Source organism: Hippocampus guttulatus, chromosome 5, assembly GCF_054856545.1.
Source record: "Hippocampus guttulatus isolate MCC_2025c chromosome 5, RoL_Hgut_1.0, whole genome shotgun sequence".
NCBI classification, from domain to species: Eukaryota; Metazoa; Chordata; class Actinopteri; order Syngnathiformes; family Syngnathidae; genus Hippocampus; species Hippocampus guttulatus.
The window spans coordinates 2234847-2248704 of NC_141265.1; the positions used below are offsets into that span (position 1 = coordinate 2234847).

General features: G+C 41.7%; 1 protein-coding gene across 1 annotated transcript; it reads right to left on the reverse strand.

Annotated features, from left to right (window-relative positions):
• Positions 1-2833: 2833 nt before the first annotated feature.
• On the reverse strand, positions 2834-13643 carry gle1 (GLE1 RNA export mediator). The gene is made up of 15 exons (XM_086112415.1): positions 13470-13643; positions 12866-13096; positions 12447-12599; positions 12131-12279; positions 11991-12051; positions 11621-11875; positions 9940-10159; positions 8516-8628; positions 8201-8413; positions 7926-8116; positions 6069-6198; positions 5752-5856; positions 3742-3824; positions 3594-3657; positions 2834-3314 (listed from the first exon to the last, which is right to left on the reverse strand). Exons 1-15 carry the CDS (start codon positions 13566-13568, stop codon positions 3246-3248), a joined length of 2136 nt encoding a protein of 711 aa, XP_085968541.1. The 5' UTR covers positions 13569-13643; the 3' UTR covers positions 2834-3245.
• Between the last annotated feature and the right edge of the window lie 215 nt (positions 13644-13858).

The window sequence follows — 13858 nt, forward strand, 5'->3', positions numbered from 1 at the left end:
GACTGACCAGCCACCAACCGAGATGTGAAATGTTAAAATGGAACACATTAGTGTGTTCCTGCAAAAAGCAATGCAAATGACTGCGGGAGGCAAGTTGCTGAGTGGACGTTTCAAGGCCTGTAATGGCGAATGATGCTTTTGAATGTCTTTGAAGACATCTGATAAATTTCAGACTGGTTGAAAGAGTTCAAAATAAAAGGAACAAAGTGAGGGGGCGCATGCGCACGCTTGTGTTTGAGAAACGCGCACTCTTCAGGGTCTAGTCAAGGTCCAGTGCTTCTCCCGCGAGTGAGAATAAATTATGCACGTTCAGAAGTCTGTGTGGGGTCGTGTTTTATGACGGCTTGTGTGGCGCTCACTGAAAGGTCACGCGCAGCAGGAAATTTTCAAATAAAGGTTGTGAGAAAACAACGACAGGGTTGAGAAGTACAGTAACAAAAATACAATGCTGATATAAACGGGCCAAGTCAAGATGCGCTTCAGATGAAAAGTTTTAAACAGAATAGGCGGGCTGGCAATGTGATTATTTTGTGGTTAAAAAAAGTCAGAACCTCTCACAGCAAAATGGGGGGGTGCATGCTAATGTTGACGGGAAGATTTTTGGAAGTGGGGCTCTTCCTTGAGAGACTACGCTCACCGAATTATTGTGCATGTCGGATTTAGATTATTTTATTTTTTTTAATGACATGAGATGCTTTTCTCGAGAAGTTGTTTTTCTTGTCACTTTTGATTAAGGATATCAACCTCAAACAAGTGTGATGATTACTTTCCCAGCAGTGCCTAATGAAGGGAAATTTACGAAAGCAGGTTGCTCCTTATGAGTGAGCAAATCAATTACAGTACCATACTTTTGACAGAGCCCAAACACGAATCCGATTGAACATCTCTTGAGAGATCTGAAAACAGCTGTCCACCAACGCTCTCCATCCAACCTGATGGAGCTTGGCAGGTTCCGCAAGGACTGACGTTAGACTGTATTCGGAGATTTTTGAGGCTGTAATTGTTGACAAAGGGTGCTTGGAAAAAATATTGGACAAAGGCTGTGAATACTTGTGTAAGTTGAGGGGTTCGTAGTTTTGTAGTGGATAGCTCTACTTTAAGAATGGGCAAAAGGAGAGATGGAATCCTTGGAAGGCAGCGTTTTGGTTTTTTCCAACGTCTGCACCTCCGATTGAACGAGAACACACTTTTTTCCGGTAACACAAACACTTCCAGGTTTCCTTCAGCCAATCAGACAAATAAACTTGTTTGAGCAATTATTAAACGGAATATAAACTAGGTAACTGTAACACAAAAGAATATAATGCTCAAATATAAAATGAAAATAATTAATAATTTAACATAAGCTTACATTTATCGACCACAAATATAAACGCTTTTCATTGTACACCCAACCAGGAATTTTTTTCCCCCCACATACTGTATACGAAAGGCCTCTTTCTCGCAAATATTTTTCAGAAATCGTCTAACTCGCTATTCGTGACTTCTCCTTTGGCGAGACGATCTATCAACTTGATAGGTGGGGCATATGAAGATACTACGGAGAAAGCAAGACGAATGTCTTTGAAGACGAGGGATAGAGAATGTCCAATTCATGGGCAACATTTCTGCAGTCCACATGCCAACGACGCGTGCCCTTGAATTTTGTGACATCTGAGGCGCTGAGCTTGTTGTGTGATAAAACTGCAGAAGGCACACCTGTGCGGTAATCATCATGTCTAATCAGTCTCTTGATGTCACACCTGTGAGGTAAATGAGAACGGCCCACGAACACACATTTAGATAGATTTGTTACCGTATTTTCCGGATTATAAATGGCGACCTGACCCCCCCCCCCCCCTAAAATTTTCTCAACGGATTTAGACGATTCACAAAAATGATCAATTTAAGAAATAAAATGTCGGATTTCCGCGTATCCGCGGAAAATTGCCATCCCGTTATCTTTTCTTCACCAATTTAGGTAGCTTTGGAAAAAACTCTCAAGGTATTCTTGTGGCTGGTGTGCCAAAAAAACAATGGCGATAGACAGATAAACACATCAACTACTTATCTAAAGATCTTGTATGTGAATCTTGCTGTGTGGCAAAAGACCATGATGAGATAAGAAAACTAGTCTCGCAATGGAGAAATTCCCGATTCACAGCAGCAAAGTTATGAAAGGAAGAAGTAGAACAACACAATATAGGAGCTGCTGGAAAGGCAGCCACGGCTCATAATGTATTTCAAAATTGCTGAATCCAATTCATGGAAGTTGAATGTTCAAAAATGAAAACAAACAATAACAATCAATATTGCATTTTAGAGCTTCCACGGGAATCAAACCCCCATCGTGAACTTGCGAGCACTTTGTCTGTGCAGCGTATTGACCGTTGAGCTAAATGATGGCCCATTTGTTAAAGCAACTTACACACTGTAGAAAGCACAGAAAGTGAAACAAAGTAAGGAAATCAAATATTTGCCGATATGAGATCAAAATGGTCCCACAAGGAGGAATCCTTTTTTCTTCTCTCGATCGCTAGCACACTGACTTGAAGAGAAGAACGGAGCTTCAAAAGATGCGAGATTAATTAGGCAGAATCGCAACCCGCTGACAGACACGCCTCCGTCTCAGGTTGGAGGCCTCAGGAACACAACGGCTGCATCGGTCACATGACTTTTACTCCAAACAATCTGCGCACCGACACGGGGGCGAGGTTGCGCGGGACACTTCATGATGAAATGGCATTTTTATGATTTTTGGGTAAATGTGCTCAAGACGTTTCATGTGCTGCAAAGGTGGTGGTTGTTTTTTTGTTCGTTTGTTTGTTCCCTAAGATTCAGTATTTGAATAATGAAAAGTAGTATGACAACTTTATTGGAGCCTTCACACCACTGAGTTCATAAAAAAAAAACAACAACCGTATCTTAATAAACTATGATTACATTCGTAAAAACAGTCTGTGGTAATGTAAGATCTGCGTTCATGGCTTTGAAGTAGCTATCATTGTGGAGTTTTTTTCTTTTTTTTTTCCTCTTGGGTGTGATGATCAAAATTGACACAGACCAAATCGATACTTTCCAGCATCATATTTATCAGACATCAGTGTCTTGGAGGGCAAAACATTGCAAAAGGCCAAGTCCAGTATGAGCTAGCAGACAAATGCCATCCTCTTTCCATGGTCTTGGAAGGTGACTGTGTTGCTGAGCAATATTTCAAATGTCGTTTCGGGCGCCTTCTTCCAAAGTCAACACATTCTGTTCCAACCTCATGACCTCCAGAATATGGATGTCAGCTGGCCTTTGGGTGGACTGATCTGCCCTTCTTGAAACAAATTCTATGGATAGGAAACAACAAAACATCATTCAGAGTTTCTGGCTTCATTAAAATGGAGAAAAAAGAAAAAAAACAGTTAAACTCTTAGAACATTCCTTCAATCAATCAATAAATAAATAGGACGGGTTTGTTTTTCTTTCGGGGATGAAATGAGATCTCTTTTCAGATATCATGGTCCTGGATTGCATCTCTTCACTTACTCATGCATTCCATAGGTGAAGAAAACGTTTAAGTGTTGGTCTCTTTAGAGCGAGCCAAACTTGAAGGTTACATCTCTTACCTCAAGGAATATTCTAAGTCTGGAGACTGAGCCCATCTGTCCACTGCTGGTCACGGCTTCGATTCTGGTAACAGGTGGGCAGACAGACTTGGGTTATCAGAGGAAATGTTTAAGTGTCCCTAAACTACCAGTCCATGCGAGTGTGTACCTGGGTAAGTATTGCTGTTTCAGAAGCAGGAGGACTTTCCAGAACTGGCCCTGATAGCTTTTTAACAAAGCGTGGCCGCAAACCTGAAAGAATCACAGACAAATTAGGCGCTCCAGCTCTATTCTGTGAATAAATGAGGTTAGAGTCCAAACAACAAATGGAGGTCCCTTTTCCACATACAATATGGTACCTCAAAGTGCAATAGTAGGGCTGTACGATTATTATGTGTGTGTGTGTGGGGGGGGGGGGGGGGTAATGATTACTTTGATTGAGACTGAAATCCTGATTAAGAAAATGATTATTGATTAATAAACTTTGAATTTACCGTATTCAACTACTAAAACTAAACTACGATTATAGCCTCATGCCCATACGTCCCTACACATTGAATACTTTATTCTTATGCTGGGCATGGATGGGATGAGACCACTTGGAATGAGACCAGAAGTTGCGATGTCAACTCTATTATAAGGTACAACCTGTAGACTTTGTTGCCATCCAGTAGTAAACTAGTAGAACGACCTGAGCTCAAAGCACGTACAGTTTGAAGCACGCACACTACGGGTTCTCAGAGAGACCACACTTAGCAAGCCTACCAGCAATTTCTTCAGCAGAGAATTCTTCGGGATGTCCCGAACTTGTTGCCAGCCAATTGCAGGGCACAAGCACAAACCATTCACACTCACAATCACATTCCGGTACGATTTAGAGCAAGTCAAGGCCCGGGGGCCAGATCTGGCCCGCCACATCATTTTATGTGGCCCGTCAAAGCAAATTAAGCATGTCAAGTTCCATGATGCTTGCTAAAGTCTGAACCAAAATTTCAAATTGTCATGTAATCCACAACAACAGTCATTGTTCTTGACTTCTGATTTTAAAAGTAGTTATTCATCAATTTGTCGTGTGCTGTGTATGTAATATGTGGATGTGATTAAATATTTATATGGTTTTCCGAAATTCATAACGGCCCTCCAAGGCAAACCGGAACTACAATGTGGCCCGTGACAAAAATTAGTTTGACACCCCTGATTTAGCGTGTGCCATTAACCTGCCGTTCATGTTTTTGTAATGTGGCAGGAAACCAGAGTATCCAAAGAAAACCCACGCAGGCATGGGGAGAACGACGTACTTATTATATGTCTTTTTTTGGGTAACTTTTCATTTTTTTACATTTTGTCTTTGCACTTGTATCGTTTATCCAGAAATGTTTCATTGATATGACTTTCTGAATGGGCAGCTCAGTGGTCCAGTGGTGAGCGCGTCTACCTCACAGTGCATAGGTACCGGGTTCAATTCCAGCTTCAGCCTCCCTGTGTGGAGTTTGCATGTTCAACATGCAAACATGCAAAACAACATGCATGTGTTGTGTTGTGTTATTTTTGTTATTTTGACTTCAAAATGGCGCCGCCGCGAGAGTGGCTGCCTTTCAAGCAGCTCCTATATTTTGTTGTTCTACTTCTTCCTTTCATAACTTTGCTGCTGTGAATTGGGAATTTCTCCATTGCGAGACTAATAAAGGTTTTCTTATGACAGGCTAATCAGTCTAAATTGTCCCCAGGTGTGATTGTGAGTGTGAATTTTTGTTCGTCTGCGTGTGTGTCCTGCGAGTGTCTGGCAACCGGTTCAGGGTGTCCCCCTGCCTACTGCCCGAAGACGGCTGTGATAGGTTCCAGCACCCCCGCGACCCTTGTGAGGATAAGCGGATCAGAAAATGGAAGGATGGATGGATGGACTTTCTGAATGGGAATCAAATTTCGAACAAACCCTTCCGGCTTGACTCCCCCTTTGCACAGTTTTGAAATTGTGCTAAATAAACAAACAGTCAATAGCATACGCTACGTTCTACGTAAGAAATATCGTGCATTCGGGCTACTTTCACAAGGACAGAAACTTGTAAACGCACCGTTCTGCACATTCATCTTTTTCTTCAATTATAACGTAAAGATCGGGAGAAGCCATATTCACGATTACATTTCGATTAATTGTCCAGCCTTTGTAAATCAGACTCACCTCAAGAAAGTCCAACAGTAGCGTCGCAGTGATGTCTGCAATAGGCTCCATGTTGAGCATCTGAGCCAACCAGCGCCAACCATGATTCAGACCATGAGTGGGTGACTAAAATATAAACAATATTATTCATATGCTGCTTCTGCCTTCACCAGGATATTAAAAAAAAGAGAGAAGATACAATGAAAACAAATGAAATGAAAGAACAAATGAAATGATGAACAACATTCAAAGATGAATGCCAGAGAACGGTACAATTGTGATCGATGACCTTGTGCTCAGTGCAAATAGACAAACCAAACTGATGAACAATTTCCTACCGTGTGCTTGGAGTCAAATGGCCACTTCAGTTGGATGATGGCAGCGTAGAGGCGGATCATGCCGGACATCCTTTTCAGGAAACTGTCTTGGCCTTCAACCCCAGAGTCATGAACACGGTAACCAAGAATTCTGTTGAGCAAAAAGCTGCCTTTTTAAAGGTGTTCTTTTTCTCAGATTGCATGAACAACAAAACGGCATTTATTTGCAGGAACAACAATTACTCTCATCCTTCCATTTATTTTTTTTACAACTTGTCCACATTAGCTATTTCATTATGGAGTGTGGTGAACAATTTTGCGATGGAACAGGGAACTACAGTGGAATCCCAATTTTACGGACCCCGATTTAATGTGTTTCAGATATAACAGCCAGACAGCAGTGTCTAGTCCACGCAAAATGCCCCTCTGAACAGTAACTGTCAAAGTCTGTTGCTTCCAGAATTGGTCACTGTGGTTTACTGGCGCTGTGGCGCAATCAACGGACAAAGACTTGTAAAGGGGATTTCTGAACTGTGCCGCTGTTGTCACAGATTTGCAGTACAGAATGGATCTGGCAAACAAACATGCCCACTTGACGGCCATTTTGGCAGTCAAAGTCAATGGAAAGCATGCACATAGGATTAGCATTGCTGTAGGCACACGGCTCAAGATGGGCATGTCGTATCGACCCATTATCATGTGGACGGCTGTTGTTTACTCGGGCTCACGTTGTGTGCACATCTCTCAAACATTCTGTACTGATTTTAGTCTGGTGTACAGTTGTTTTTCATCAAGCCCTTCTTTATGGCATTGAATGGCAACGGAAGTTTAAAAAAAACAACAAAAAACCGAAGCCTGCTAACCATCTGCACGCCATTATCAACCTCTCAAGAAATCAGCGTGCTAAGTTTCGATAAACTTTAAACCTTTGCAACCAGTTTCAAGCTTCTTTTTTAAAAAATATTTTAAATCAACATCAAATTAGGATGTAAGCCCCCCCTGAATTACAATTGATTTCAAACCTCTGGTCTATGGGAAGAGTGGTGCACTTCTCTGACACATTGTGCTGATGGAGCACACAAGCGCGAGGTACTTGCACTTGCACCGTGCACCTTGAGTCTCTTTTCCGCCAATCCAAAAGACTAAATATGTCACATGGATCCATTAACTCATTCAATCCCAGCCATTTTCACTGGAGCAACCCCCTCGATCCCAGCGTTTTACTGGATTTTGACTGATCTTGCAAGGCCCACAGAATATTTGGTTCTGCAGCTATAAACATGGAGCCTACTAAAATAAAATATTTTTTCCATTCTTCAGCAATTGGCATTACAAAATGTCTAGGTTTCATGAAAATGGCGATTCTTGGGCAAAAAAACGGAGAAAAAGAGCTTTTTGTAAAAGCATGCATTTCAAGCATGTGAGGCGCCACTGCCGCCTACTAGTCGCTTTTTTACATGATTTACAATGCAAATGGCTTATTCTCATTCACAGATTGCATCAGAACCTCCTCCTCTCTATGGTGCAAAAAAAAAAGACTTAGACGTACAAGTACGTCCTTGGTAGGCGGGCCTAATTTTAAACAGACGTACAAGTACGTCCTGTGGAATTCATTCATCTTCTTTTCATTCATCTTCCGAACCGCTTCATCGGGGTTTTGTGGAATGAAAGAGTTAAATATATCAGACGGACTGTTGAATATCAGCATGTAATCATTATTTGTTGTTTGTTTTCTCTGTTGGAGAAGGAAACAACCCTCTCTGGAGTAACTGAGCAAACAAACGCTAGCAAGACGTACAAAGCGATATTCCGCGTTGGGCCTAGGCACAGCATTAAAGGCAGACCTTTAACACGGCCAGGGTGGCAGCAGCGACTGACCTCTGATATTCATCCACAGGTGTGCCATCCTTCATTCGGGGATAATGTGGGACCGCATAAGGACATTTCTTGTGCAGGTGGGCAAGGAAGAGGTCACCAAAGCGGGGGTGCTGCTGCCATATCCCCGAGGCTGCCACGCCGATCGGGAAGGCTGCTTCATGATGAGACGCCACCTCTTCCTCACCTTGTTTCTACAACAAGAAATCACATGCTTTGGTAGAAAGTTGGCAACTTTGAGGATTTTCTTAAAAGAAAACTGGTGACTTAACACTCACCACAAATTTCTCCGCCACTTTGCAATACACAAAGTCCAAGCCCTGTGGGTGATGGGAGGAGGAAATTGACTTCCCCCCTGACGCCACTGCATGTCCAGACAGCAACTTGTCGATCTTTTCAAAGATTTCTCGAAGCCGAGATCCAGAATTGGAGGAGATTTGACTGATGGGTATGGTAGCGGCTTTTTGGAGCTCCAACTTTAGTTTCTTTATCTACATAAACAGAAATGGTGACACAGTTAAGGATTGTATCAAATGACGACCGGACAAGCATCAGGTTTCGAAGAAATTGATCGGTCAAGTGCTCAGACTAACCTGGACATCTTTTGATGAGTTGAGTTGTTCAATGGACTGAATGCACTGAGTGAGAGACTCCTGCAACTCCTTGTACCACTTCAATGTGGTGTCGTCTGCACTGTTCTGCAGCCCTGTTGGACGACATTCGTGTCAATCAATCCGCTCATAATGTAGTTGATAGCAGAATTCTCCTCAAGTCAAGCCAAGAAAATATACAATGCAGACAATGCAAATCAAGACGATGGAACTGACTAATGAGCTGCTGATGGCATAGCAGAATAGCGCTAAATCTTTCTCTCTCTCTTTAAAGAAAAAAAGCAATTACAATAAACCAGGGGTCTCCAACCGCCGGTCCGCGGACCGGTACCGCAGGGCATTTGGTACCGGACCGCACAGAAAGAATTTGCCTTTATTCCGTTTTATTTATTTTGGAATACGAAAGATGTTTTATTTTGAAAAATTGCCGGATTCTCCGTTACATCCGTCTGTGTCACGCTTGACTTACGTCAAGCCACGCTTCTCCGTCACGTGACCGATTACGCTAAAAACAAAACGCCGGAGCTCGCAAAATCAGTAAAAATAACTGCTGAAGATCGCAAATGACGGCGGCCTTAAAAGTACGTTCGAGACAATTGGATTAAAGTTACAGCTGAATACTCTGAGATCGCCACAATAGCACTGTTGCTATTTCCGACATCCTACTTGTGTGAGGCGGGGGTTTTCTGCAGCAACGGCGACTAAAACAAAATTACTAAGTAGACTGGACATAAACCACACACTTGAGGTGTCATTGTCTCCTATTACCCCGAGATGGGACCGTCTGGTTGCAGAAAATCAAGCTCGGGGCTGTGGTGAGTCATCATTTTCATGCACTTTGAATTTGCGTTGTATCGTATTTTGAAGGCATTAAACATTACCATAGTGATCAGTGTTGCGGCCAGATTAGACACTCCTTGTGTTTATTATTATATTTCGAAAACACCACAGTTTTCATGCCGCTCATACCATATTATTTTGTTGTATTATTTCCGCCACACCTTTAATACCGGTCCCTGAAAATATTGTCTGACATATACCGGTCCGTGGGGCAAAAAAGGTTGGAGACCCCCGCAATAAACTATTTAACATATGATGCTTCACAAAGATAATGCACCTCAGAAATTCATCCACAAAAACGTTTTAGATATTGCACTAAATAATACAGGGTGCCTCATGGTACGAAAAATACGGTAACTGCATATTGTATTTAGACAGCATCCCCGCAATATGGCATGACTTGTATGTAAACAACGCAAACATTTCTACGAATACTGTTTTGTACAGATAAATAAATTACTTGGTATTTTCGCTACAGAGGGACTTTCCTCAATTGTTATGAAAATTTAGATTTTTTTTTTTTTTAATGTACTGTCTGCCTGTGCTTTAGCTGTTGAGTTTCCCACCTTGCTTCTGTGCTCTCTCTTTGGCTAACTGCTCCGCCTTCTTTTGTGCTTCCTGCTGCGTCTTCAGCTCCACCAGCTTCCTCTGAGACTCCGCCAACTCTTTCTTCTTCTCCTCCTCTTGAGCTTTGGTTGCTTCTTCCTGCATTAAGCGGATCTGAGTCCGCATTTCATGTAGGGCCCTCTCCGCCACAGTCATGTCTTCCACGCTGGGATATTGCCCCTGTAAAGATGGTTGAATGAGTAAGACAAGTCAAATGCTCAGGTGGTTCTTGATAGCTTGATTTCTTCACATTGTTCACAAATTTTAGAAATATTTGTGTAGCATGTTTGTACTCAAATTATATCAACCACTTATTGAGGTTTAATATTTAGAAAAGGGAGAGCCAACTGGTGGCCCCTCACCCACACTGGGACTGGCCCTCGATTCATCTTAAAAAAGGTTCACTGTTGCTGAGCCATTGAAAGGTGTAATATCAGTGTGAACCACAACTGAGCAGGCATCGCTCACCAGCGTCTCCAGGCCTCACAACACAAATCTCAAAAGTATACAATGGTGAATTTTTTTGAGCCCACACCAATGGTAGTTAGTTCATTTAAAGTGCATGGGGATTTAGGAATTATGTGTTCTCAAATAACATTGATATATTCAACGCTCAACAGTGATACAAACACATGTGGTTGCTTAATCGGGAATCACTTGTCATGTCATAATTTCCGATCAATTACGTCATTGGTCTGATCCGCATTACAAGACAATCCAGCAAACAATCTTGTTCACTTCAGAGATGTTATGTGCTCTCATCATTAATAATCCAAACTTTCTCAGAAGGATTTTCCCCCCAATATTTATAAATAATTTAGCGTTTTTATTTTTGGTTGGGGGGGGGGCATTTTCGTTGTATTGAATGTTTGAGTGTTTTGGGGAGAATTTTTAGGGTTTAATTATTTTTTCCGAAATCATTTCAATAGGAGTCAATTGCACACGTGTTTTGGCTATTTGTGGGCCAGATCTGTCCTAATCCTTCATGGATAGTGGGGGTGGACTGTACACTCAATAAACAAGTTGTTTAAATGGATTGGTCCATCTTCTGAACGAATCAATTATTGTTTTTTTAACTTGCTGATCAGTAATTTGCTCTAAATCCTTATTGTGGAAAGCCAATCTGAAATGTCTTTCAGCGGATGTTTATGAAACAACTTTTCAGATTTGCAAAATGCTGAAGTTCAAAGGGTTTTTTTTTAAATCTTAGACAAGACGTTTTTTTTTAATTCCAACAAAAAAATCAGGGAGATCCCAGCATCATCAGCATGTCTTAAAAAGTTAAATGAAAACTTCAAGAAGAAAAGAGCTTCCTGTTGTTTTCTACAGTGAATAAGGGCTTTCCAAAACTTCAAAATAACTGAAATGTTACTCACTTTGTTTTAGTTTAAAAACAAAAACAAAAGGTGCAGAGAGTTTCCAAGGTCATCAACAACTTTATAAAGCTAACTGAAAAGGGAAATAAATAGCTCTCTGACAGGAACACTGTTTTAAATTGATCTCTGATTGGCGTCAGATTTTCTGAACAAGGCCAATGATAATATTCGTCAAAATGCTGAAAATCAGTGGCCGGAATACTCAAACAACAATGTATTTAGTCTGATGTGTTTTCTTTTTTTAATTAAAAAACTTTACACTGACCTCTGCTGTCTTTCGAACAACCTCGGACACCTGGGAGCACAGTTGGTTCCCACGAGTGCTGTAGGTGCCAAGACTTGATATGACAGCGGTTTGAGTCTGGGTTGAGGGTTCCAGAAGCTGGTTGAGCTGCAGGATTTCCTCTTGAATGGAGTTGAGGTTCCGCAGCCTCTCTTTGCCGTCAACCAGCCGCTGTCGTTCCAGCTCTGCCTCCCTCAGACGCTGCTGCTCCACCTCTCTCAGGCGGAGATTCTGGATCTTTGAGTCAAAGGACAAGACATTTAGATGGAAATCGTACACTTTCCAAGTATTTCAAATGTATAGTATGTGGATGTGCTCGGCTTGGATGACATAAGTCGCGCTGTGAAAATACCTTCAATCTGTGGCGTTGCTCTTCCTTCAGCTTCTCTTGACGTCCAATGCTCTCTTTTGTTCTGCAGTAGAGAAATGTCAAAAACCATGAAAAGAAAAGCCGAGCAGACATACTTTCATATGTTGGTCAAGTAATCTCACTCTCTATCCATCATATCCAGCATGCTCTGGTATTCTTGTCTCTGCTTCAACTCCATGAGTTCCTCGAGGCGCTTCAGCTGCTCCGACTCAGCAGTCGCCACCATCATCACCAGCTTCTCCAGCCGCTCCTGATGTACTCTGAATGCCATCTAAGCCACACAAAAATAACATGCACCGTTAGGATTCAATGTCTTGTGAAAAAAAATGTACCAATTTACACTTTGATTTAACATAATCAAGAATGCAACACCCCCAACAAATCTCAGCAGTCCCAGATGAACCAGAATGAGGGGAAAATACATTATTAGGTTCGGACCTTTGCTTTTTTACGTTGCTCCTCTTCAAATTTAAGAATGGATCCAGCCATTGCCATGGCTTCAGGGGAGAGCAAGGACATAGTTGGCGAGGACAAGGGACTGACGATTTCATCGACATTGCTTTTTGGAGCCTGGTGGTTTTCATCATCAATCTGACGTGAAGAAAGCATGGAAACAAGAGTTCCAAAGAGTTTCATTCATGCAAGTAATCACTAGATATTCAGCTTTATTTAAATCACGCTTTATAAATGTTAACTATGTCAATACACATGAGTTTTGATGTACGCAAGAAAATTCCATTTAGCAAATTAAAATAGGAAACACACAAAGTAATGCAAAGTTAAACATTGTTTAATAAAATTACAATTACAGTATTTCATTTCCAAGATTGTATTATCATCTACAAAATGGGGCTTGCCTGTTCTTGCTCAGCCTTCAAAGATAGTGTTACACTGATCGTGTTGTGCTTGACTGTTACGTCATGGCTCGACCCATTAGAGGACACAGAGACAGTCAACCCAGGACTGGACTGACCAGAGCTAAAATTCAAACCAACAGCCGCCTGTGGGGACTTGGAGTTGAGGTTTTGCAGTATGGCTCCAGACTGCGATGACAAACTGAGCGAGTCTTCATAACCTGACAAAACGTCCTGCAGAACAAAAAAACGTCTTGAAAAAAATACACAAAACCGCCATTAAAAAGTCCTTCCTGCAAATAACAGGAATTAAGTGAATTAAACTGAACCTTACAACATGTTCGGAAAAATCACTGTGCACTGGTTTTTATTAATGGATGTGTTTGAGGATAAACGAGAAAAAGTGGTACAAATTAAAACATTCTCATTTGCAGACTTTCCAAGCATGCTGTGTTAGTCGGTTGGGTGTCAATCAAAAAAGATTAACACGTAAACATAAAAAGAACATGACGACAAAGTAACAGGGATACAGATATGTTACGGGGAAAATGCGAAAATTGTGATAAATGGCCAACCGACCAACGGTTGAGCTGAAACTGATACTTACCTCACCTCTCGCCGACCAATACGGGTTGAATGTGATATTTCCCTTTGGTGAGTTTTTTAGCGCTTCTAACGTTTCCCAACGGAGGCTGTCACGAGGCATTGTGAACAAAACGTAAAAACAAGTTTTTAAAAATAAAATAACACACGCAAACAAGGCACGATCCCACCCTACCAAGCGCCTGTACGGTCTCTGGTGCGCATGCGCAGCAGATCGGCCATTTTGGACCATTGTCTACAGCAAGCACAATAGGACAAAATATGTAGGTGGCGCGATACCATCAAATTGAGTAATCGTGTCAGGAAATTTCGAACAATCAATCCATCCAGTCATCAAGCCATTAAGTGAGTTAAGTGTGGTGTCTTAATGCATTTTCCGGAACTTATCGAAGT

What these genes read in the sequence shown, in the direction of transcription:
- gle1 (XM_086112415.1), bottom strand. Translation starts at nt 13,568, where the DNA reads ATGCCTCGTGACAGCCTCCGTTGGGAAACGTTAGAAGCGCTAAAAAAC. An exon ending in TGAAGGCTGAGCAAGAACAG is followed by an intron (nt 12,600 to 12,865) that starts GCAAGCCCCATT and finishes TCTTCACGTCAG; the next exon opens with ATTGATGATGAAAACCACCA. An exon ending in CATTTGACTCCAAGCACACG is followed by an intron (nt 5,857 to 6,068) that starts GTAGGAAATTGT and finishes TTTATATTTTAG; the next exon opens with TCACCCACTCATGGTCTGAA.